Genomic DNA, 23,964 nt, shown 5'->3' with positions numbered 1-23,964 from the left:
AGGAGAACCATTTTTGCTCGTAGGCTTGCATGAACTTCTCATTTCATGCTGGATTTAGGTGAAACCCCCCCAGCCCCCCCGGGGCCCCCAGTGCATTCCTGTCCAGCTGCTGCTGCACACACACAAAGCATCTCCAGGTTTGCATTGCAGATGGAAAGGTTTGTTGCTTCCTGGTTCCACAAGGAGATGTAGAATTGCCTCTAAGTGACAATTCTGGTAGCTGCAAGCATTTGAGAGAATGCAAAAGCTTTGGAACACTATCAAGCTTCTTTCTGCAGTCCAACATTGACAAAACTCTGGGATGTTTTAGGATGTGGCTGCCTCCTTTTGGGAGGACAGCTCAAGAATGTTTTGAAGTATCAGGATGAGTGCTGCAGTTTTAGTGGGGGTAGAAAGTGAAAGAAACTTCTTCCAGCCTTGTTGGAATTGTTCTTTTATTTAAAAGCCTATTAATTTTAATATTTATATAAGCTGCAGATGTTTTTTGGGGTATTGAGAAATCAAGAAATGCACTTGGAATGTCTTTGAAGACACTTTAGATATTTAGTTCAACTTCCTCATCCTTCTTGGATTCCTCTCCCCAAGTTTAGAAACACATGGATGTGAGGGTTGTGCCTTCAGAGTTTGGGTTTATCTCTCACCACTCCTGATAGATCCCATCCCTGAGGAAACAGGGGTGTTCCCAAAGGAATTCCTGCAGAGCTTTGATCCAGGGCTGATGGCCCAGTCATGCAGTTCATGCTTTAAACCTTTAGGCAGAGCTCACATTTAACTCCAGTCATCCTGGTTGGAATATGAGTGACCCTCCTAGAGCTGGACCCACCAGAACTGGGCAGGATCAGATCTGTTTGCCAGATTGTAGGAAGTACAAGGTGAAAAAAGCTGAGTGGTTGCAGTCCTTAGTGGGGCCTGGTGGGTGCAGGTTTCTAATACTGACAATCATTTAATTCTCCAGAAAACTGACTCCTGTAGTCTCTATCCCATCTCTGATTTGGGACTGAATTCTGCTTCAAAACAAATATTTGGGGTGTGACCTTAGAAACACCTTGCCACCTACTTATTTCTCCAACTTTAATTTAATTCTTGTGTTCAAAACCCTGTGGAGGATCCAGGCTCTGCTCTACATGCAAGACTTTCAACTGATTATTCAGATTTGCTGCCCTGTGTTTCTCTGCTTTTCATTTTCCTTTTTTTTTTTTTTTTTTGATAGACCTTTGACCAGTTGAATATAAGGAAGAAGTTAAATAGTGTCCCTTATTTGTCAGATAACCCTGGTAGCAAAGCATAATTCCCTCTGCTTTGGTTTAAATTAATTTGAAGATAATGTGACAAAATTGAAGCTGTAGCCTGCAAACAGTTTCTTTTTCTGCCTGCCCAGCTTGGATTTCATGGAGAACCCACAAATGTTGGGATTTGCTCAGTGCTGAGAAGCACCAGCTGTGATTACTGAGGTGTTAAACCACCCATGTATCTTCTAGTGACCTGTTTAACAATCCTTGACATGCACATGGAATCCCCTTCAAGGTTTTAATAAAGGCACTCACATTTCTAATTGTGCTTCTGAAAAACAAACCCTCGAGGTCCTTACCCACCATGTTCCAAAAAGTCAAAGGCAAATCTCTTTTGTGGTGCTTTGTGGCACCTTGGAAGTGCTTTGGTGTGGAGTTTTCCTGGTTTGAAACTTGTCTTTTGGGCAGGGAGATCTTTGCAGGTGTATTTAAAAATTGGAAGAACTCTTCCAAACAGCAGCTGAGCCAAATCTGGCAGATGCTTTTCCCCTCTTGTCACTGAAGTAACACTCTTTCCAACTCTTCTGTAAATTCTATTAAAACATGAGCTAAACTCAGGTTTAATCTATTCTATTTAACCTATTCTGTTGTCACAAGTGACTTTTCACGCACAGATGTAATTGCAAATGTTCAGCCCATGAGCACTGTGCACTGTAAGAGCTCAGAGAGAGAGCTGGCACTGACCTCTCCACAGAGGGATTTAAAGACAGAAATCAGCTCTCCTGGTCATGTAGCACTGCAGCTAAAGAGCTGGATATTTCAGCTGCACCTCCTGAAGCTGCACTCGTGTGCTCGATGAGTCTGTGGCTGTTGGTCCCTGAGCTTGCGCCCGGTGTCGCGGTCCCGCTGCGCTGTCCCCGGCTTGTGCTGCTGCTCCCGTGCCACCGGGGCCACCAGGGCCACCAGGGCCACCCTGCTCAGCCCTCGCCTCCTGTCGCCCGCAGTGGATCGCATCGTGGGGCTGGACCAGGTGACGGGCATCACGGAGACGGCTTTTGGCTCTGCCTACAAGACCAAGAAGGGCATGTTCCGCACCGTGGGCCAGCTCTACAAGGAGTCCCTGACCAAGCTGATGGCCACGCTGCGCAACACCAACCCCAACTTCGTGCGCTGCATCATCCCCAACCACGAGAAGAGGGTAGGGGCTGCAGGCCACTCCTGCTGCTTGGTCCTCCTTGCTCTCACCTGCCCGGGCTCTCCTTCTCCACCCAGGGCTGTCTCACTGGGCAGTGTCTGCTCAGAGTTCCCTGCACGTCCCCTGACTCACCCAGCTGGCTTCTGGCCTGAAAAACTGAAAGGACAGTTTGCCACTGTAATAAATAATTTAAGAATATAATTTAATTTTTTAATTTGTAATTAATTTAATTTATTATTTAATTTATTTAATTTAAAATTCAATAATATAAGTTAATTTTAGAATTAATTTAATAATTACTTTCATACCAATTAAAAGAATCTGTGTTTTGTTTTGTCCAGGCTGGAAAACTGGACCCACACCTGGTTCTAGACCAGCTCCGGTGCAACGGGGTTTTGGAAGGAATAAGGATTTGTCGGCAGGGATTCCCAAACAGGATCGTGTTCCAGGAATTCAGGCAGAGGTAAAGGCAGCCACAGCCTGCTGAGTTCTTAGGAACCTTTGGAGTTCCTTATTAAATAATTGAAGACCCCACATTCCTCCCTTCTCCCCCAGCCCAGCCCAAAGAAAATCAAAACCTGATTGTGAGGCCTTGATTTTCATGTGTTTAACTGCTGCAGTTTATTCTGAGGGCAGTAGGCAAAGGAAACAATCCAAAACTGGCTGCTGGAAAAGCTTCCTGCAGGAATTCCCTCGCTGTCCTTTATTTTTTGTTTATGCTATACATTTTTAATTAATTAAGATTAATTGTTTATGCTATAAATCAGTAAGTTTATACAATAAATCACATTGCTTATTGCTGAGTATAAAGGTGTTTTTCCATTTGCCTTCCAGGTATGAGATCCTCACTCCCAATGCAATTCCCAAAGGTTTCATGGATGGTAAGCAGGCCTGTGAGCGTATGGTAAGTGTTCATAGCTCAATGCTGTCAAAACACTGAAAAATTGCCCTGAATTGCCCTTTTCTTGGTGTAACAACAGCACCCTTGCCTGTCTGTTCAGATCAGAGCCTTGGAGCTGGACCCCAACTTGTACAGAATTGGGCAGAGCAAGATCTTCTTCCGAGCTGGAGTCCTGGCACACCTGGAGGAAGAGAGGGACCTGAAGATCACCGACATCATCATCTTCTTCCAGGCAGTGTGCAGGGGGTACCTGGCCAGGAAGTGAGTGTGCTTTGGCACTGGATCTTCCCTTGGCTCCCTCTGACAGGGAGCTGTGCTTTAAAACTTGAATTTCAGGAGAGATTTTCTGAGTGTGTTGCCTGAGGAACTGTAATTGTACCCTGGGTATTAAGAGGGTTTTTGCCTAGGGAGAATTTGCACCTTCATTCCTTAAGGATATCTCCTTTCCTGCTCTTGCCTTTGTGCACACACAGCCCTTTACTATGGCTGCAAATTCCTTTGTGTCTCCTCCTGTCCCACTGGAGGGTCCTGGAAGTTCTTTGGAAAGCTGCTTTTTAAAAATTAAAGTAGCCAATCCATCCTGATTTTGTATTTTTAAGAAAAAAACCTGTTGAGATAAGAGCAAACAGCATTTTAATTATTGGAAGTGGTGAATGCAGCTCTTGCTCTGACACTAGGAGCAAGAACTCATAAATTCAGTGTACTTATTAAAACTTTATTTATAAGCCTGTTCATGGTCTGTAAGTGTTGTAGGGTTGGGTAACCTAAAAATTAAATGATGGGCAGCTGCAGTTAACACATTGATTTCTTTAACTTCTTGCTGTCCTCAGGGCCTTTGCAAAGAAGCAGCAGCAGCTGAGTGCACTGAAAATCCTGCAGAGGAATTGTGCTGCATATCTGAAGCTGAGGCACTGGCAGTGGTGGAGAGTGTTCACCAAGGTTCCTCCTGTTCTGTTCTTTTCTGTTTCATTCACCTGGAAATAGCTGAGGGCAGGCTCTCACATCTTCATTTCACACCTGTGCAGGTGAAGCCTCTTCTGCAGGTCACTCGGCAGGAGGAAGAGCTCCAGGCCAAGGATGAGGAGCTGATGAAGGTGAAAGAAAAACAGACAAAAGTGGAGGCAGAGCTCGAGGAAATGGAAAGGAAACATCAACAGGTTTGTGTCCAAGATCAGCTTGTGATATGCAGGACATGGATTGTGTCCATGTGAGGGAGCCAAGGAGGGTCAGGGGAGCTGATTCCCACTCTGCTGGAGGGAGGACTGGGAAGATTCAGCACTGGAATGTGGAATAGGGATGCAGGAACATGTTACCAAAACAAAACCCCATTTTGTGGCCTTCCCTGTTTCACAGGAGAAATTCAGTGCAGTGTCATTCTGTGCCTGGGCTGGGCAGGCTGGGACAAACACTTGGGGCAGCTCTGCAGCTCTCATTTCTGCTTTCTGTGCTGGCAGGAATTTGGTGACTAAAGGAAGAGCAGTTCCAGTGTCACCTGCCTGCACTGTGGCAGTGCCCCGTGTGGCAGCCTGCTCTCTAAGCTGGAGAGACAAGGAGCCCATGGATGGACCCTCAGTGGGTGGGGGCACTCCAGGGCTGGCAGGCAGTGCCTCCATGTCCAGGGACAAGTGGCATCCCTGGGGATGGGCACTGGGACTGGCCAGAAGTGCCAGGACCAGCCCATGGCACTGCTCTGCCACTCTGCAGGGAGCAGTGCAGGAGATGCTGCTGGAGCCAGAGCTGGTTCCTCTGGGCTGCTGCTAAAGCCTCTTGTGGGAGCCCTTGGTTTGGGATGTGGACATGGGAGGCAGGAGCTGGAGCCTTGAAGTGCCTTTGTGGCTGTCACAGGTATAATCTCTCCCCACAGGCTCTCAAGTGTCATTTTTAAAGCTTTGCTGCCTTTTGTATTTGCAGGTGCTGGAGGAGAAGAACATCCTTGCAGAGCAGCTCCAGGCTGAGACAGAGCTCTTTGCAGAGGCTGAGGAGATGAGGGCTCGCTTGGCAGCCAAAAAGCAAGAGTTGGAAGAAATTCTCCATGATTTGGAGTCCAGGGTTGAAGAGGAGGAGGAAAGAAACCAAATATTGCAGAATGAGAAGAAGAAGATGCAGGGCCACATCCAGGTATGGTTCTCAGTGAGTGGAGGTGGGGGAGTAGGATGGGGAGGCTCCCTCAGCTTCTCTACAGGACAGGGGAATTTGGCTCCTGAGTTGATAAAAATGCTCCTCTTCTCTCCTCTCTCTCTCTCTTCGCTCTACTCTCGTCTCTCTCTCTCTCTCTCTTCTCGCGTCGCCCCTCAAGTCGCTCTCTCTGCCTCCTCTTTCGCCTCTCTCAGTCGTCGCGCTCTCTCCTCTGCTCAGGCGCTGGCTGCTCCTCCATCGTTCTCTCTCATTCTTCGCGCCCTGCCTCTGCTCTCTCCTCGCTTCGTCGTCTGCGTACTTCATCGTCTTCTCTTACCTCTCTCTTCTACTCTCACCTCCGGTCATCCTTCGTCTACCTCGTGCTCACCCTCTCTCGTCTCTCCTTGCTCAACTCGTCTCTCCTCTCATCGCGCCTCACTCTCACCACTCCTCCGTCTCTCATCCTCGCTCTCATCTGCTCCCTCTCCTCTCCTCTCATCTCTCCATCTCGAAAAAAAGAAAAAAAAAAAAAGTCCCTCACGTCTCTACACTCCGTCCTCTCTCTTCACTCCCCTCATCAATCTAACTCCATCTCTGCTCTCCTCCCTCTCTCCTCTCCATCTCCCTCCCCTCTCTCTCCGAATCCGTCGCATCATCTCAGTCCGCATCATCCGCTCCATCTCCCTCTTCCTTCATAATCTCGAAATACCTCGAGCTCAGATCTCAAGCTGGCTCCCTCTGCGTCTCAACCTCTCGGCCTCTGCTCTCTGCCTCCTCTCTCTCCTCTCTCTCCTCGATCCTCCCCTCTCCTCTCCCCTCTCTCCTCCCTCTCTCATCCTGCCTCCTCTCCTCACTCCCCATCCTCTCCCGCTCTCTCATCCGCCTCATCTCCTCTGCCCTCTCCAGCCACCTCTCTCTCCCCTCACGCTCTCCCCTACGCGCTCCGCCCTTGCAGGTTTCGTGCTCGACCGAGGAATCCCTGAGGCAAATCCCCTCCACCCCTCCTCAGTCTCCCTCTCCACCTACACCCAGGGCATCCATCTCCCTCGTGCTCTCCCCTCTGCTCATCCCCCTCGATCTCGTGCAAGCGGTCCCCTCTCGCGCTCTACGGTCCCCGTCTCTCTCCGCCTCTCTCCCCCCGGTCTGCACTGCTCTGCCACCTGCTCTGCTCCCCTCCATCTCGTCACCCCTCTCGTCATCGCACCTCGTACACTCATCGCCGCAAGTCTCCTCCCCTCATCTCGCTCCGTGGCCTTCGCCATCCCCTCTCACTGCAGTTCCTCACCCCTGCTCGTCTCCGGCCACTCAGATCTCTCCGTCCTGACTCTCAGCGTCCCAGCAACCCTCTCTCCTCTCTCCCACTCTCGTGCCCCTCTCTCCCCCTCTCTCTCTCTCTTTTTTCCCCCCCTCCTCGCTCTCCTCTTCTTCCCTCTGCGCTCCCTTGTGATGAGCAATGTTCCTTTTGGACTGAAATCCAGGGAACATCATGAAGGAAATGACTCATTTGACTTTACTAAGAAAATGTCATTTCCTCCAAGTTACTTGACTGAGGTGTTTTTGAAAATCAGATTATTTAGATGCTTCCTTTTAAATATTGGTGGCCCTGAAAAAGGGAGTAGTTGAGAACTTACCTGTCTTTAAAAATACTAAAAGTAGTTGAAGAGGGAATAAACTCCACTTCTCACAGCTTTTGATGCAATTTAAAAATGTCTATTAATGATATTTAAATGAATCATATTTGAACCCTCAGAAGCACAGGGCATCATTGCTTTTTAACTCTTTGTGTCAATACCTGGGCTGGCTCAGCTGTGATACTGAAATAAGGAGGGCTCTTTCCTGTGGAATCTCTCCCCAGATCGTGGTGGTTTTCCACCAAGTGCCCCATTCAGCTGCAGTGTGCTGGGAAGCCTCTGACATGAAGCCTGATCTGACTGGTTGTCATTAATTATAGATATTTTATTTTACAGCTGGAATTAGGAAGGTGAAGGCTGTGGCAGTGGGTTTGTGCTTCCCAGAGAGCACATTTCACCCAGAGCTGGAATGCAGAGCATCAAAAATTCCATGTGCATCCCATGGCCCCTCATTCCTCACCAGATCATTGATCTGTACATGAGTCTAACAGAGCAATTCGCTTTTGAAGGGCAGGAGGCTTTTCAGAATAACACATCTTTGCCACCAAGTTCAAAAAGCCTGAGTGTAACCCCTGGATGACCTGGGAGATGCTCAGATGCAGTTGTCTCTGTTCCCAGGACCTGGAGGAGCAGCTTGATGAGGAGGAGGGAGCTCGGCAGAAGCTGCAGCTTGAAAAAGTGACAGCTGAAGCAAAGATCAAGAAGATGGAGGAGGAGATCCTGCTGTTGGAGGACCAAAATTCCAAATTCCTGAAGGTGGGAGCAGTGGGGAGGTGCCAAGGGACAGCTCCCAGAGCTGCTGTCACAGGGTCTGGGGCACCTTTGGGGTGTGAGACACTGGGGATGAGTTTGGGCTGACATTCAGAGGGAGTTTGTCATGCACTCTTCCCAGCATCATGACTCTCCCAAATCCTAGAGCTGAGAAAATGGTTTCTAGCTGCCATTGTTCTCTGCAGACAGGTTCCCAGTGCTGGCCTAAAGCCAGGCCTGCTGTGTGCTGAATTCCAGGTCTCTCTTGGAAAATGTGTTCATGGTTCCAAACAGTTCCAGTTGATCCTTGATCTTGACAATCACTTGAAATGAAATCTGTATTAGAACCAAAATGTGTCCTAGAGCCTTGTGCTCTCTGACAGCCTCTGAGGGTGCTGCACATTCCTGTGTTTGCACTGCTCTGGAAGCTGTGTTGAAGGCATTTTGAAGTCATTTTTCCCCTCCCCAGGAAAAGAAGCTGATGGAGGATAGGATTGCTGAGTGCTCTTCTCAGCTGGCTGAAGAAGAAGAGAAAGCCAAAAACTTGGCCAAGCTGAAGAACAAGCAGGAGATGATGATCACTGATCTGGAAGGTTTGTAGTGCCTGGAATGGCCTGGGGGAGCCCAGGAGGGAATGGAGCCCCTGGGGCAGGGTCTGCTCACCTGGGCTGGGCAGGTGAGGAAATCTGTGTCTCTGGCAAGGCTTGCTGCATCTGCCTGCTCAGCCTCTCTCCTGTTGGACTTGTCAGGTTTTCATTTTTGAGAATCCATTTGTGTCCTTTGTAGGCACACTCAGAAATTCCTGCTCTTGCCTGTGTCCATTGGCACCAGGGGCAAACATCCTGGCTCCTGGAATCTTCTCCCCCTTTTCTCTGGCCCCAGAGCCATGTGTTCCTGCAGCAATGGCAGCAGGCACTCTTTAGGCTTCCAGGATTGTGTTTCAATAAGCAAATCTTGCTTCTTTTGCTTTTTTAATATTTATCTTCATTACATTTATAGATATATTTTATTTTATAGTGCTTTATTTTAATTGAGCAGCCTGCTCTGGTGGAAGGTGTCCTGCCCAAGGAAGGAGCTGAGCTTTAAGGTCTCTTCCAACCCAAACTATTCCATGATTCCATCCAAAATTCCTTTAGCCATTTATTTCTGATTGTTTCACCAGTGTTGTCACAAGTTAAACCTGCCCCATATGCAACCCTTCTTGATTTTGTGTTGTTTTATTTTAATTACCATAGATACTGCACAACACGAATGAGCTGCCAAGTCAAAGTTGCAAAATAATAGAGGAAGTTTTTCTCTGAGCCCTAATTTGGGAATGGCTCTTGCACTTGGTGTGTTGGGGCCTGTCTTGGTGCATGTTTTGAGGCTGATGTGCTTCTGGAAGGATGTCAGGGTTTCACCTCATCTGTGCAGGCAGGTGCTGAGCTAACAGTGATTGCTGAGCCCTAAGGTGGGTCTGAGTAAGCTTTACTCACTGGAAAATAATGCTGGAGTAGCTGTGTGCTTAAATCAGGACTAGGAGCTTGACAGATGTCTTTGGTTACAGAGCCAGCCCAAGACTGATGACCTTAAAAATGGAAATTAAAGCTTACATTTAAAGCATGCCATTTCTTGGCTAGGAAAGCAGAGTAAAATGTTATTTACTCTTGGAGATGACTCAAGAAGCCATTAAGGTCTCTCTGCTGGAGTCTTGGCACTGCTAGGCACTGATATTTGGGGAAAAAAATGAATTTGGTTTGCTGTGAACTCTCTCAATTACAAAATTGGGTCTTGTGACACTGCTGTGAGTGTCACTCACCAGGAGCCTCACATGAAAACAGAGCGGAAAGTACAAATCTTGGGAATGTGAAACTGCTTGGAGAAAAGCAGAGTTACCTTAGGTGGTCTGGAAAACCCCAAATAGCCCAGGGTGGCCCTGAGGTGGATCCTGACCAGGGTTCCCTTTCCATCCTGTGCAGGAGGAGCTTTGGGAAGGGGGTGAGGAAAACCTGCACCGGGGAGCCACAAAGGATTGAACAGGGCATGAGCTCTGCTGTCACTGAGAATTGTACATTTGTGCCATTTATTGCACTTTTGTGCCCTTTATTGCACTTTTGTGCCCTTTATTGCACTTTTGTGCCATTTATTGCACTTTTGTGCCATTCATGCCCTCAGAGCTGGGCTGGGGCTGTGATCAGCAAAGCTGACCTGCCCAGGCAGGGCAGAGCAGGGGCTGAGTGTGGTGGTGTGAGGTCCCCAGGACAAGGGGGGAGATGAGAATCTGGCTCCATGTTCTCAGAAGGCTGATTTATTATGAAATTATATTATATTATACATTATATATCATATCATATCAATAAAAGAATGCTATACTAAAATAAGAGAAAGGGTGCATCAGAAAGCTTACCAAGAGTAAATAATAAAAACTGGTGACTGACTCCTCAGTGTCCAACACAGCTGATGGAGATTGGTCATTAATTAAAAACAATTGACAGGAAACCAACCCAACATGCACCTGTGGGTGAACAATCTCCAGACCACATTCCAGAGCAGCAAACACAGGAGCAGCAATCAGAGAATTCTTGTTTTCATTCCTCTCTGAGGCTTCTCAGCTTCCCAGGAGAGGAAATGCTGGGGAAGGGATTTTTCAGGAAATGTGGCAGTGGCAGCTGAGGTTGCTGTGACCCTGCTGGAGGTGCCTGTCCCAAAGAGCTGCTCAGGGCTGGCTACCCCAGCTGCACCATAAATCACTGGGAGGGAGCTCTCAGGGCTGCAGAGTTTTGCTAAATCTTGGTGGGATGGGATTAAACAGCACAGGCTCTTGTAAAATGGTTTATTAGGTTTATTAAAGCTGTGCCATTTTCCAGGAGATTTTTGGAGTCTGGCCTAGCCCTTCCAGAGCCATGCAGTTGTTCCAGCCCACAGTTTATCTTCTTTTTTGGGTGTTGATGTCTGTGATTATCTGGCCCAACAGCTCAAGCTGCTCTGTCACATCCCACTCCTTATTTTCTACCAAGATGTTCCTGTGGCCTCAGCTCAAGCTATTCACAGTTGTCAGAGACCTTCCCCTGACTTTCTGGCTAAGTCATGCACTTCTCCTTTGCCATTTCATTTTTCTGCAGGCAGGAGAAAGAACTGAGGCAGCATAAATTAAACTTCCCACCCTTCCTGCCACCCCAGAGTCCCTGAGGGTGACAAGAGGGACAATTCCACAGGAGTTTAATTCTGTGCTTCCTTTAGAACGCCTGAAAAAGGAGGAGAAGACTCGCCAAGAGTTAGAAAAAGCTAAAAGAAAACTGGATGGGGAAACTACAGACCTGCAGGACCAAATAGCTGAGCTGCAAGCCCAGATTGAGGAGCTGAAGATCCAGCTGGCCAAGAAGGAAGAGGAGCTGCAGGCTGCTGTGGCCAGGTCAGAGAGGGGCAAAGCTCTCCCCCAGAGGGAATTTCCCTGGCAGCAGCCAGCTCTGGAGCCCTGTGCTGAGCAAGAAATGCCAAATTTGCAGCAATTCAGGCATCCCTCAGCATCCTGCCTCTGCAAAGCTGCACAAAGGAGAGTCTCCTGTGGTACAGCAGTGTTTGGGCTCTGGAAGCTTTTTTAATCTCCCAGAATTCGGCCTCAGGAGGGAAAAATGTGTATTTCTCAGTGGGTCTAAACAAAGTGCTGCTGGGCAGGACAGACTTTATCTGGGTTTGTGTGACACTCCTGCAGTCCCATGTTGTGCTGAACACCACCTGTATGTTTTCAGTACAGTTCTGCAGGAAGAGAAAACTCTACAGATGGGGCATTTCTGGGGCAGTGTTGAGCTCTACAGAATTGGAATACCTGGCTGTAAAGTGAAGCTTGATAATCCTGAGAGTGCACCTTGGTTTTCTCTGTGGTACCCTTCATCCCTCCCTGCAGGTGTCCAAGCTGCACAGGGCTTGGAGCAGCCTGGGATAGTGGAAGGGGTCCCAGCCAATGGTGGGGGGAATTTGAGATGTTGAAGGTTCCAGCCCAAGCATTCTATAAATGTTGATATTTATTTTATTCCAGTGGAAGAGTTCAGCTGTGTTTGTAGCTGATTTAAGCAGGAGGTTCTGAGAGGAGGGGCAGCCCCAGTAACTGTGGTGCCTGTTTGACAGGGGGGATGAGGAAGCAGTGCAGAAGAACAATGCCCTGAAGGTGATCAGGGAGCTGCAGGCCCAGATTGCAGAGCTCCAGGAGGATCTGGAGTCTGAGAAGGCATCGAGGAACAAGGCAGAAAAGCAGAAAAGGGATCTGAGTGAAGAGCTGGAGGCTTTGAAAACTGAACTGGAAGATACTTTGGACACCACTGCAGCACAGCAAGAGCTGAGGTAGGGGCATGGTCTGTGTAGGAAAGCACCACTAAAATTCACCTGTGATTTATAAAAAACTGAAATGTTGATTTTTGGGTGACCCTTTGTGCTTCCTCCAGGACAAAGCGAGAGCAGGAGGTGGCTGAACTGAAGAAAGCAATTGAGGAGGAAACCAAAAACCACGAAGCCCAGATCCAGGAGATCAGGCAGAGGCATGCTACTGCCCTGGAGGAGCTCTCTGAGCAGCTCGAGCAGGCCAAGAGGGTGAGAGGAAAAGGAACTTTCTGCTTCAGGGGTTATTATAGTACCACAGGCAGCGTGGTTCCTCCCAGGAGACCTGAGCTGAGGCTTCCATCATCACAAATCCACCCCAGCTGCTGAGATTTCTCCTGTTGGTTTGACAGTGCTGCAGCTGCACATCTGTGCTCTGTGCTCTGGTCAGCAGGAGGCACAGTGGATGCCATGGCTCCTGCTCTTGTCCAGAAGGAGAATTATTCAAAAAAGAGTGTCTGGGTTTTGAAATTACATCTGGGGTCATCCACAAATGAATGTGTAGGCAGTTCCTGTCCTGTGGTGATGCTTTCATGTATTCTGAATACTGCAGAAGCTTCCTTAGCATTCTAAATTAAGTGAGAAATGTAGTAGTGAAACTGTGATTTTCACCAGCTTTATTCACCTGAAAATCTTCTGCATGTCTGCTGCTCCCTATTCAATCAATATTCTCAATAAGAGCACGAAAAGATGGAAAAATACCCTGCAATCTGAACCCAAGCTCCTGGGACAAGGGGGTGTCAGCCCTGGTGGAGCAGTGGTGACACTGAGACATCCCTGGTGCCAGGGATTGCTTGGTGAAGGCTTCTGACAAGTGTCAGTGCAGTGCTGAGAGCTGCTTGGCTCTGCCTGCTCAAACCAGGGCAGCCTTGGTTCCTGTCCTGCCTTGATTTCTGGGGATGAGCCGTGCTGAGCTCTCAGTGGGCACATTCCTCCCTCCCTGCAGGGCTACCCAAACATCATTTCCAGGGCTGCCATGCCAGATCCTGCCCTCACCTGGGGGAGAGCAGCCTGGCTTCCTCAGCCTCTGCTGACACCCAGAAGGTTCCACAGCAGCATTTCACACACTGCTGAGCACCTGGCTTCTCTCTGAGCATGGGAGCTGATCTGCACAATCACCTGCAGCACAGAGCTGAACTTCTTCCCTTTTGTCTTCCCCAGTTCAAAGCAAACCTTGAAAAGAACAAGCAGGGCTTGGAGTCTGACAACAAGGAGCTGGCCTGTGAGGTGAAGGTGCTGCAGCAGGTCAAGGCAGAGTCTGAGCACAAGAGGAAGAAACTCGATGCTCAGGTGCAGGAGCTGACTGCAAAGGTGTCAGAAGGAGAGAGGCTGAGGGTGGAGCTGGCTGAGAAGGCAAACAAGCTGCAGGTAAGGCTCTGGAAATCCTAAAATCCTGAAAAATCACATGAAGAAATGGCCTGATGTGGGAGGTGACCTCAGCAAGGGCTCTCATGGACCTGGGGAGCCTCAAAGTGGTGCTGTGACATCACTCCTGGGCTGTGTGACATCAGTCCTGGGCTGTGTGAGAGCTGCAGTGGCTTTGAAGGATGTGCTTCCATCCTGGAGAGCAGATCCTGCAGGGAGCTCTGCCCAGGCCAGCTGAGCACAGGGTTTGCCCTGGCTGGGAACTGAGCAGACTGGGCTGAGCTTTTCCATAGGGATGAGCAAAACCTGGTGCAGCCACAGTCTGGTTTGGTGCTCCAGGCTGGAGCCTGGCAGGGAGGGGCTGCAAGCAGAGCCCCATTTGTCTGGGAGATGGAGCAAAGAGGCAAAGTGCAGCCATGGCTGAGTTCTGAGCCCCAGCAATGAGGGCTTCAGGTGAATCCAGGTGAGGCACTTCCAGCAGGGAATGGCCCAGCTCTCTGGGGGGAGGCTTTCAGGCCGTCTCTCAGTGTACATAAAGCAGTGTAGCCCAAAATAATGAGCTGGCACCTGGCAGTAACCTTGCCTCTTGCAGGGATGCTTCAGACCCAGCTGCCACCCTTATGGTCCCTGAATTAATGCTGGCATGAAATAGATGGTCCTGGAATTCAAAATAGCATTAAAGTGTGAGTGCAGGGATCAGAGCAAAGTGCTAAATATCAGAGCTCAATAGGCTGGCTCTGCTTTTGTTACTGCACTGCAGGACTGACATTCAATTTGTATTTTTGTGGCCAGACTTCAGTGGGTTTAGCTTGCTGTGTCCCTCTGTTGGGCTCTGTACCTGGAGTTTGCTGAGGTTTGTGCTGTGCAGTTCCAGCCCCAGTGGGATCTGGGCTGTGCTCTCACATTTGGGCTGCTTGCCTTGCAGAATGAGCTGGACAATGTCTCCAGCCTGCTGGAGGAGGCAGAGAAGAAAGGCATCAAGTTTGCCAAGGATGCAGCCAGTCTGGAATCGCAGCTTCAGGATACACAGGTGTGTGTGCAGCAGGGCTGAGCCTGGCAGGCAGCTCTGCTCCTCAGGGAGGTGCTGCCTGCTAACAGAAAACACATTTCATTCCTGCTTTGGGAAGCCCCCTGGGCAGCAGCTGAATTTCCTGTCCAGCCCAGTGAGATGGGATGGATTGGGATGGCTCAGCCACGGGGGGAAGCAAGCTTTGGTTATCTGAGCTTCACTTCCTGAGAGCTGGCAGTTCTGCTTTATGTCTTTGTCTCTGAGGGAGATAAGAATCAAATAAAAAAAACCCTTTCCGGGCAGAATTTAATGTCAATACCATTGGGATATATGAGGAACAATACCCTGTCTTCTGACAGCTTCAAATTCTTATAGCTGAAGTTCAAACTGTCAGATTTTCTTCTTAATTAAGAAAATGCAGCTTTCTGCAGATTTTCATCAGTTCAATATATTTTATCTTGCCTGTATTAAAGTCCTAATGATGGCCACCTAACTCTGGATAATGTTAATCACAACTGGAGGGGTTTGTAGGGAGCAGGACGGGGGTTACACCTTCCATTACTTTGTTGTGACACAAGTTTCCACCTTTGAAGTGACCTTTATATTGAAACAATGCAGAAAAGCTGGAAGCGTGCTGCCATTGCAGGGTTTACTGCCCCATGTTCTTCCCAGGTGGTTTTTAACAGGTGCTCTGTGCTTATCTGAAAAAAGAAAAAATGCATTTTGAAGGTGACTTCTGGGCTAGTCCCTTGAAAGATGGGAAAGTATCATCCCTTAATTTCTAGAACAGACTCTGGCAGGGGTTCCCTGACCAGAAATCTGCTTTATGAAGGGTTAAGTGTGCCCAAAATGAATGGTCAGTGGCTTGTTGAGAACCCAAATAACAGATGTCTTCACAAAGCATGTCCTTGTCCCCAAATCTGAGGGAAAATAAACCTGGGGAAAATAAACCCTGTGTGGAGCTGTGGGGGTTTGGGAGCACACTCAGCCCTGCCCATGCTGTGTCCCAGGAGCTGCTCCAGGAGGAGACCCGCCAGAAGCTCAACCTCAGCAGCAGGATAAGGCAGCTGGAAGAGGAGAAGAACAACCTGCAGGAGCAGCAGGAGGAGGAGGAGGAGGCCAGGAAGAACCTGGAGAAGCAGATGCTGGCCCTGCAGGCCCAGGTAGGCTGCTGGGAATGGCAGCCCTTGCATGAGGAGCTGTCCCAAAGAGGTGTCCCAGAGCCTTGGGGGGCACATGATGGCACTGCCACGGGTGCTGGGGCAGAGTTTGGAGTCAGGTTTCCTCTGCAGCAATAATTCTGTGTGCCCTGAAGTGTGATGGGGCCTCTGAGAGCCTGAGAAGTGCCAGGTTTTGTGTTCCCTTAGCTGGCAGGAGCTGCTCCTGCTGCTGCACTCTGCCCCTGTGCCTTTGCTCCCTCTCCTAAGGGACTCCACTTGCTCTGGTTGAATTTCAGTTGGCCGAGGCCAAGAAGAAGGTGGATGATGACTTGGGAACCATTGAAGGGCTGGAGGAGACCAAGAAGAAGCTGCTGAAGGACATGGAGTCCCTCAGCCAGCGCCTGGAGGAGAAGGCTCTGGCCTATGACAAGCTGGAGAAGACCAAGAACCGCCTGCAGCAGGAGCTGGATGACCTGATGGTGGACCTGGACCACCAGCGCCAGATCGTCTCCAACCTGGAGAAAAAGCAGAAGAAGTTTGATCAGGTACTGCAGCCTCCTGCCCCCTTCCTGGCTTTTCAGGGTTTTACATGGCACCTCGTTCCTGCTGCTGAGCCTGGGGGGAAGGAGGGTCTGGCTGCTGTGCTGTGGGTGTTGGTAAACCTGGGAGCAGCTGCCACTCCCTGTTCCGTGAGCCAAATGCCATCTCTGAGGCTCGGCAGAGCAAGGGATCAGCTCTTCATGTAGGAAAGGAGAATTATGCTGGAACAAAACCTTTAGAGCTTGATTGTAGTCCCTCAAGGTAGGGATCTGAGGAGTGAAAGGTGGGAATCATATGGAACTCGAGTCTGGATGAGTGGCTTGCTTTCCTCCTCTCATCCCAGAGGAGCTGTAGCTGTTCCCTTCCTGGCACTTTGATCACAGCTGAGGGACCAGACAGCTCCTGAAGGCCAGATAAGCTTAGAGCATGAGTAAAACCCCTGGGGCAGGAAGGACCTGCTTGTGGAGCTCAGGAGATGGATTCATTGTTTCTCACATCCAGATGCTGGCGGAAGAAAAGAACATTTCTGCCAGGTATGCAGAGGAGCGAGACCGTGCTGAGGCAGAGGCCAGGGAGAAGGAAACCAAAGCCCTGTCCCTGGCCCGGGCCCTGGAGGAGGCCCTGGAAGCCAAGGAGGAATTTGAGAGGCAGAACAAGCAGCTGCGTGCTGATATGGAAGACCTGATGAGCTCCAAAGATGATGTGGGCAAAAATGTGAGTATGGTTCCAATGGCAGGGAGATCTCCCTGCCTGGGGAGGGGGCTGTGCACCAGAGCAGAACCTTCTGAAGCTCTCCCAGAATGCTGGAGGAATTAATGCCCAGCATAACCAACATCCTCAAGAGCTGTGTTGTCACCCTCGTGGAGATCCCAGACACCAGTTTTGTACTTTGGATCACTGGAGGGGGGCCTGCAGTCAGGCAGAGCTGGTTCTGTGGTGCAGCTGGGACAGATCAGGGCAGCCACTCCCCATTTTGTGTTGCTGGGTGTATTTATTGTGTGGAAATGAGGGATAAGGAGGATTTCTGTTCCCTCTGGTCAAGCTGGGGTGCAGGATGTGGTTGGACCAAAGGCAGAGCAGAACTGTGACCCTTCAGTGTCCTCCCTGCTGCACCCAGCTGGGGCAGCAGCAGAGGCTCCCTGCCCTTCCCCGGGAGTGTCACTGTGCTGTGTCACTGTGCCCCAGCCCCACATCCTTACCCAAAACCAATTCCCCTTCTGCCAGGGGGAGGGGGTGGGTGTGCCCTGACCTGTGGGGCCTCTGCTCCAGCCCCAGCCCTGCTGTGCCAGCTGTGCCTCAGTGCCCAGCTCAGAGGGGACAGGGGCAGCCACTGCCCTCCCTGCTGCTGGGAGAGCCCTCAGGACAGCTCTGAGCAGAGTTTGTGCTCCAGGTCCACGAGCTGGAGAAGTCCAAGAGAACCCTGGAGCAGCAGGTGGAGGAGATGAGGACTCAGCTGGAGGAGCTGGAGGATGAGCTGCAGGCCACAGAAGATGCCAAGCTCCGTCTGGAGGTGAACATGCAGGCCATGAAGGCCCAGTTTGACAGAGACCTGCAAGCCAGAGATGAGCAGAACGAGGAGAAGAAGAGGATGCTGGTGAAACAAGTACGTGTGTTTTACTCTGTGTGGTAGGCAGGAGGGGAGGAAGGGCTTTGGCCACAATTCTGGGCCTCTGTGCTTGCAGGAAAATAAACCCCTTTGCTTAAAGATTCCCTCCAGAAACCCCAAACCACAGCATTTTTACAAACCATAAATAGTTCTGGCTGAGGGGTGGCCGCTGTCCCCAGGCAGGGTCAGGTGGTGCTGGTGGCCCCCAGAGCCACTCCCTGGGTTTGGCTGTTGCTGCCTGGCTGTGTTCCCAGGACAGGGGTACCTCAGCTGCATTTTCAAGCCCATCCTATTTGATGGCCAGGAACAAATTCATGGATGCTGAGACAGACTTCTAAATGAAGGGAACAGTTTCTTAAATGCAAATCATGGCAGAGCTTCCAGGTTTCCAGTCTTGAGAATTCTGGGAACACAGAGATCAGAAGAGCCTCAAGAAGTGCCTTCAGAAGATCATGTTTGGTTCTAAATCAACATTAAGTGCTCAGGAACAGACCAGCCAAAATGTCAATATTTATGCCAAGAAAACAAAAACTGAGAATCACCAGTGGAGAGATATCCTAGGAATAAACCTGGCCTGCAGGGTTTGGAAGGTCACTGCAGGACAAAGCTGCTGTTATCTGAACTGGACAAGAGCTCCTGACCTTGCACTGGGAGGGAGATTTGCTTCAAAACAGAATATTCTTTCATGTTGGTAACCTGTGCCATTTCTGGCTCAGTTTGTTTCGGCATAGGTCTGGCTGTTCACACACTCTTGTTTTGTTTTATTTTGGGAAAAGAAGTTGGTGTGTAAGTGCCAGTGACAGGCTGTTCAAAGGGAATGGTTCCATTGTTTACTTGAGACAATGAGGTGATTCTCCTTCTGATTTCCCATCAGAGTTAGCTCCATCTGCCCTGGAGACATCCCCTGGGGTGGGGGGCAGTGTGGGCAGGAGGCTGAAATGGAAATGCTCCAGAAGCTGAGTCCTTTCCTGGGGCTTCCCTTGAGCTCAGTGCAGAGATCTCTGATCCATTTGGGACATGGCCTTGCCCTGTGCCTTCCCCTGGGCTGCCACTGGGGAGGGGTCCCTGGCTGCCAGCCTGGCTCGGGCTGATGCTGCCCCCGTGCCCAGGGTGCCAGCCTGGCCCTGTCCAGCCTGGCAGGGGCTGTGCTGGTGCAGGTGCTGATGATGCTGCCCCCGTGCCCAGGGTGCCAGCCTGGCCCTGGCCAGCCTGGCAGGGGCTGTGCTGGTGCAGGTGCTGATGCTGCCCCCGTGCCCAGGGTGCCAGCCTGGCCCTGCCCAGCCTGGCAGGGGCTGTGCTGGTGCAGGTGCTGATGCTGCCCCCGTGCCCAGGGTGCCAGCCTGGCCCTGCCCAGCCTGGCAGGGGCTGTGCTGGTGCAGGTGCTGATGCTGCCCCTGTGCCCTGGGTGCCAGCCTGGCCCTGTCCAGCCTGGCAGGGGCTGTGCTGGTGCAGGTGCTGATGCTGCCCTTGTGCCCAGGGTGCCAGCCTGGCCCTGCCCAGCCTGGCAGGGGCTGTGCTGGTGCAGGTGCTGATGCTGCCCTTGTGCCCAGGTGCGGGAGCTGGAGGCCGAGCTGGAGGACGAGCGCAAGCAGCGCGCTCTGGCCGTGGCAGCCAAGAAGAAACTGGAGATGGACCTGAAGGACCTGGAGGGGCAGATTGAGGCTGCAAACAAGGCTCGGGATGAAGCAATCAAACAGCTCAGGAAGCTCCAGGTAAGCACAGCTGGTCAGGGGGCTGGGATCTGTCCTGGGGGCTGCCCAGGGGCTGCTTCTATTCACTGCAGCTGCAGCTGAGGGCAGGAGGAGAGTCAGACTCTGCTGATGGGTCTGAGAGTGTCCAGCCTGGATTTATCCTCGAGGCAAAACTCATCCCTTTGTAGAATCACAGGATTTGGGTTGGAAAGGACCCTGAAGTTAATCTTGTTCCAAACTCCCCTCTCACAAAACCACCTTCCACATTGCTGGCAGTGCCCAAGGCCAGGTTGGACATGACTTGGAGCAGCCTCAGACAGTGGAAGGTGTCCCTGCTGTGGCAGGGGTGGCACTTGATGATAATTAAGGACCATTCCAGCTCAGGTCATTCTAAGTTTCCACTCCGTTATTCTGTGGAATGCTTGAAGTCTTGGAGTGTGATATTTCCGACCAGGCATTGAGGGGTGGAAAGATGAGAAAATGAAATTTTAGAGTACAGAAGAGCTGGAAATGCCTTTAAGTGGAATGAAGCCACTTTGGGAGACCAGCCTTATCTCTTAGAGGCTGAAATGCTTCAGAGCTGGAATGGGTTGATTGTCCTGGTGCAGCCTGGCTGTGCCTTACCCTGCTCTCCACCTGCAGGCTCAGATGAAGGACTACCAGCGGGAGCTGGAAGAGGCCCGAGCATCCAGGGATGAGATCTTTGCCCAGTCCAAAGAGAGTGAGAAGAAGCTCAAAAGTCTCGAAGCAGAAATACTCCAGCTCCAAGAGGTGAGATGGAAATCCAAGAGATTTGTTTTTTTTGTCCCTGTGCCTCTCCTGTCTGCTTCAGCTGCAGGGCAAGGCTTGCAGCAGTTGCCCAGACTCACCACACTTCCCTTGGAGCTTCACTGATAACCTGGCACTGTCTGGGCCTTCTCCAGGTGGAGTTGGGCGGCCTTCAGACCTCAGTGAGGCACTTGTAGAGCATTTCACTGTCCTTAGGAAATGCTTGAGTGTTTCTGCCACTTAATGCAGATGTACAATCTGAGCTTCAGTGCTGTGTGTGCTGTTGTGCTGAAGTTTTTTCATTTTTATTCTCTTCTTGTCTTCACGCTGAGACCTCTGTGAGAACCTAAAGCATTTGATTAATTTAGCACCTACTTTACACTGACTGTGTTTATCAGAGCGTTGGGGCACAGTGGTTTCTGCTGCTGCTGAGGGCTTGGGAGTTACTGATCTCCACAGATTTTTTTCCCTTTGCTTTGGGTGGGGAAGGCTTCAGCAACAGGGAGAAGTAACGGCACGGCAGTCCCAGGGCAGCGAGGGAACATCCAGCTGAGTGTCCTGCTACTTTATCCATAAACCCCAGGGATATCCCAGTTCACAGTATCTCCCAGAGGCTGTTGGGGCTGTGTGCCATGGGGTCTGGGGTTCCTGGGGCTGCCCTGACTCTTCCCCCCCCCAACAGGAGTTTGCGGCGTCGGAGCGCGCACGGCGGCACGCGGAGCAGGAGCGCGACGAGCTGGCAGATGAGATCGCCAACAGCGCCTCTGGGAAGTGAGTCAGGCTGGGCCAGGGAGGGCAGGATGGAGCTCAGGGAAAGGTCATTCCCCCAGAGGGTGCTGGGCACAGCCCAGGCTCCCCAGGGAACAGCCCCGAGGCTGCCAGAGCTCCAGGAGTGTTTGTGCTGCCAGGGTGGGAGCCTTGGGGTGTCTGTGCGGGGACAGGAGCTGGATCCTTGTGGGTCCCTTCCAGCTCAGGAGTCTCCCTGATGCTGAGTGACCTCCCCAGGAGCTCTGTTGGCTCTGGACACCCCTGACCCCTTCCCCTGTGCAGGTCAGCCCTGCTGGACGAGAAGCGCCGGCTGGAGGCTCGGATTGCCCAGCTGGAGGAGGAGCTGGAGGAGGAGCAGAGCAACATGGAGCTGCTAAACGAGCGCTTCCGAAAGACCACGCTGCAGGTGAGCCCTGGGCAGCTGCTGCTGGCTGTGACGTGCACAGAGGCTCTGGTGGCACCGAGTGACCCCTGTCCCTCCCTGCCAGGTGGACACGCTCAACGCAGAGCTGGCCGGCGAGCGCAGCGCGGCCCAGAAGAGCGAGAACGCGCGGCAGCAGCTGGAGAGGCAGAACAAGGAGCTCAAGGCCAAGCTGCAGGAGCTGGAGGGCTCTGTCAAGTCCAAATTCAAGGCAACAATTTCTACTCTAGAAGCCAAGATTGCACAGCTTGAAGAACAGCTTGAGCAGGAAGCCAAGTAAGGGGAAAAGACATGGTTGCCTTTGGGGGTTGAATGGTTGAAATCCCATGCTGGATGTTTCTGAAGGGCCTTGGGTGCATTGTCTGGAGACTCATGTTCAGGGGATAAACTTTAACAAGGCAACTCCAGCTGGGGTTGGGAGTTCCAGAATGGATTTGCTTCCTACCAGCTGCATGAATTCTGCAAGGTGTTGATGTCCCAGAGCCACAGGATGCTGCAGAAGTTTCCTGGGACAAAGTGAAATGTCCCATGATTGCTTGGTTAGAGAAACAGCTTATGTGGGACAGCTTGAGATGAATCCTGTGCTCTCCAGAAGTCTTTTTGCAGTGAATTATCCATCTGTCCTTGCAATCCTATTCTTAACATTCACTTTTTTAGCTGGTTCCCCATTTGCAGGTGGGGTTTGTTCTTCCACACCTCTGTCCTTTCTGTGCTCTGGGCTCTGCAGCAGGATTGTGTTACTGATTGAGCAGCAGCTTTAAAGCTGCTCTGTCCAATCTCCTTGTGAAGGCACCCTCTGAGTCCTCTTCGTGCCATGCTCACATTGCCCCAGGGCTAAGGCTTTGTGCTCTGGGAGCTGCATCCCAGCATCCCTGCATCCATTCATCCTTGTCTCCCTGCATCCTAGCTAGGCTGTGGCACATGCATCAATTGCACTGCTGTGTCTGGCATGTTCAGAGAGCTGTACCAGGAGGGCAGATCTGGTGCTCCCAGCCCTCAGGCAGTGGCTTTGGGCTCTTGCAGGGAAAGAGCAGCTGCCAACAAGCTGGTGAGGCGCACGGAGAAGAAGCTGAAGGAGGTGTTCATGCAGGTGGAGGACGAGCGGCGCCACGCGGACCAGTACAAGGAGCAGGTGGGTGGGGGCTCAGTGAAACCTGTTGGGGTGGGAAGGGCTAGTGAAGAGGAACTGTAATGGAAAGGGAATTAGAGGGGTGATTAAACCAGCAGGGAAAGCCCAGCAGGGATTCTGTGTGTGTGTGTGAGCTCTGCTGGGACGGGCTGTTCCCACCCTGCTCTCCCAGGCTCCACGGTGCTCCAGGCTCCAGGCTGGAGCCTGCCCAAGGCTGTGCTGCATGCCCAGCGGGGGCTGTGCTGCATGCCCAGCGGGGGCTGTGCTGCATGCCCAGCGGGGGCTGTGCTGCATGCCCAGCGGGGGCTGTGCTGCATGCCCAGCGGGGGCTGTGCTGCATGCCCAGCGGGGGCTGTGCTGCATGCCCAGCTGGGGCTGTGCTGCGTCCCCAGTGGGGGCTGTGCTGCATGCCCAGCTGGAGCTGTGCTGCATGCCCAGCGGGGGCTGTGCTGCATGCCCAGCGGGGGCTGTGCTGCATGCCCAGTGGGAGCTGTGCTGCATGCCCAGTGGGAGCTGTGCTGTGTCCCCAGTGGGGGCTGTGCTGCGTCCCCAGTGGGGGCTGTGCTGTGTCCCCAGAGGGGGCTGTGCTGTGCCCCCAGCGGGGGCTGTGCTGCGTCCCCAGCGGGGGCTGTGCTGCGTCCCCAGCGGGGGCTGTGCTGCGTCCCCAGCGGGGGCTGTGCTGCGTCCCCAGCGGGGGCTGTGCTGCGTCCCCAGTGGGGGCTGTGCTGCATGCCCAGTCGGGGCTGCAGCTCCGGGGTGACCCTGAGTGCTGGCTTGGTTGCAGATGGAGAAGGCCAACGCCAGGATGAAGCAGCTGAAGCGGCAGCTGGAGGAGGCGGAGGAGGAGGCCACGCGCGCCAACGCCTCGCGGCGCAAGCTGCAGCGCGAGCTGGACGATGCCACGGAGGCCAACGAGGGGCTGAGCAGGGAGGTCAGCACCCTCAAAAACAGGCTAAGGTCAGTGCCCCTGGAACACACAATCCCCTGGACTGGGATTGACCTGAGATCTTCCATAGACCCCACTGGGGCACATCCAGCTGGGGAGCTGCTGGGGTTAGGGAATGGCTCAAACAGGAGCCTGGTGGTGAGAACAGGGAAACTGCCAGATATTCCACAGGGATATTCCTGACAGCTGCAGGGATGGATGGGATATTGGGAAGGAGTCCTTCCATGGGAGGGTGGGCAGGCCCTGGCACAGGGTGCCCAGAGCAGCTGGGGCTGCCCCTGGATCCCTGGCAGGGCCCAAGGCCAAGCTGGACATTGCTTGGAGCAGCCTGGGATAATGGAAGGTGTCCCTGCCATGGCAGGGGTGGAATGGGCTGAGCTTTAAGATCCC

General features: G+C 51.8%; 1 protein-coding gene across 1 annotated transcript in view; it reads left to right on the top strand.

Annotated features, from left to right (window-relative positions):
* MYH10 (myosin heavy chain 10) overlaps positions 1-23,964 on the top strand; it is a 92,030-nt gene that overhangs the window by 66,463 nt on the left and 1,603 nt on the right. The window contains exons 16-40 of the mRNA XM_050981414.1: positions 2,234-2,427; positions 2,766-2,887; positions 3,259-3,328; positions 3,426-3,586; positions 4,156-4,264; positions 4,351-4,482; positions 5,237-5,443; positions 7,690-7,827; positions 8,291-8,414; positions 11,041-11,212; positions 11,926-12,138; positions 12,240-12,384; positions 13,333-13,539; positions 14,462-14,566; positions 15,556-15,708; positions 16,002-16,250; positions 16,747-16,959; positions 17,636-17,848; positions 19,402-19,563; positions 20,185-20,313; positions 20,993-21,081; positions 21,361-21,484; positions 21,567-21,775; positions 22,523-22,631; positions 23,413-23,585. Coding sequence (XP_050837371.1) covers positions 2,234-2,427; positions 2,766-2,887; positions 3,259-3,328; positions 3,426-3,586; positions 4,156-4,264; positions 4,351-4,482; positions 5,237-5,443; positions 7,690-7,827; positions 8,291-8,414; positions 11,041-11,212; positions 11,926-12,138; positions 12,240-12,384; positions 13,333-13,539; positions 14,462-14,566; positions 15,556-15,708; positions 16,002-16,250; positions 16,747-16,959; positions 17,636-17,848; positions 19,402-19,563; positions 20,185-20,313; positions 20,993-21,081; positions 21,361-21,484; positions 21,567-21,775; positions 22,523-22,631; positions 23,413-23,585 — 3,922 coding nt within the window. The remainder of the gene's footprint in view (positions 1-2,233; positions 2,428-2,765; positions 2,888-3,258; positions 3,329-3,425; positions 3,587-4,155; positions 4,265-4,350; positions 4,483-5,236; positions 5,444-7,689; positions 7,828-8,290; positions 8,415-11,040; positions 11,213-11,925; positions 12,139-12,239; positions 12,385-13,332; positions 13,540-14,461; positions 14,567-15,555; positions 15,709-16,001; positions 16,251-16,746; positions 16,960-17,635; positions 17,849-19,401; positions 19,564-20,184; positions 20,314-20,992; positions 21,082-21,360; positions 21,485-21,566; positions 21,776-22,522; positions 22,632-23,412; positions 23,586-23,964) is intronic.

Source organism: Serinus canaria, chromosome 18, assembly GCF_022539315.1.
Source record: "Serinus canaria isolate serCan28SL12 chromosome 18, serCan2020, whole genome shotgun sequence".
In the NCBI taxonomy this organism is placed as follows: Eukaryota; Metazoa; Chordata; class Aves; order Passeriformes; family Fringillidae; genus Serinus; species Serinus canaria.
The sequence above is the reverse complement of the archived record's forward strand: the minus strand, read 5'-3'. Positions and strand labels throughout refer to the sequence as shown.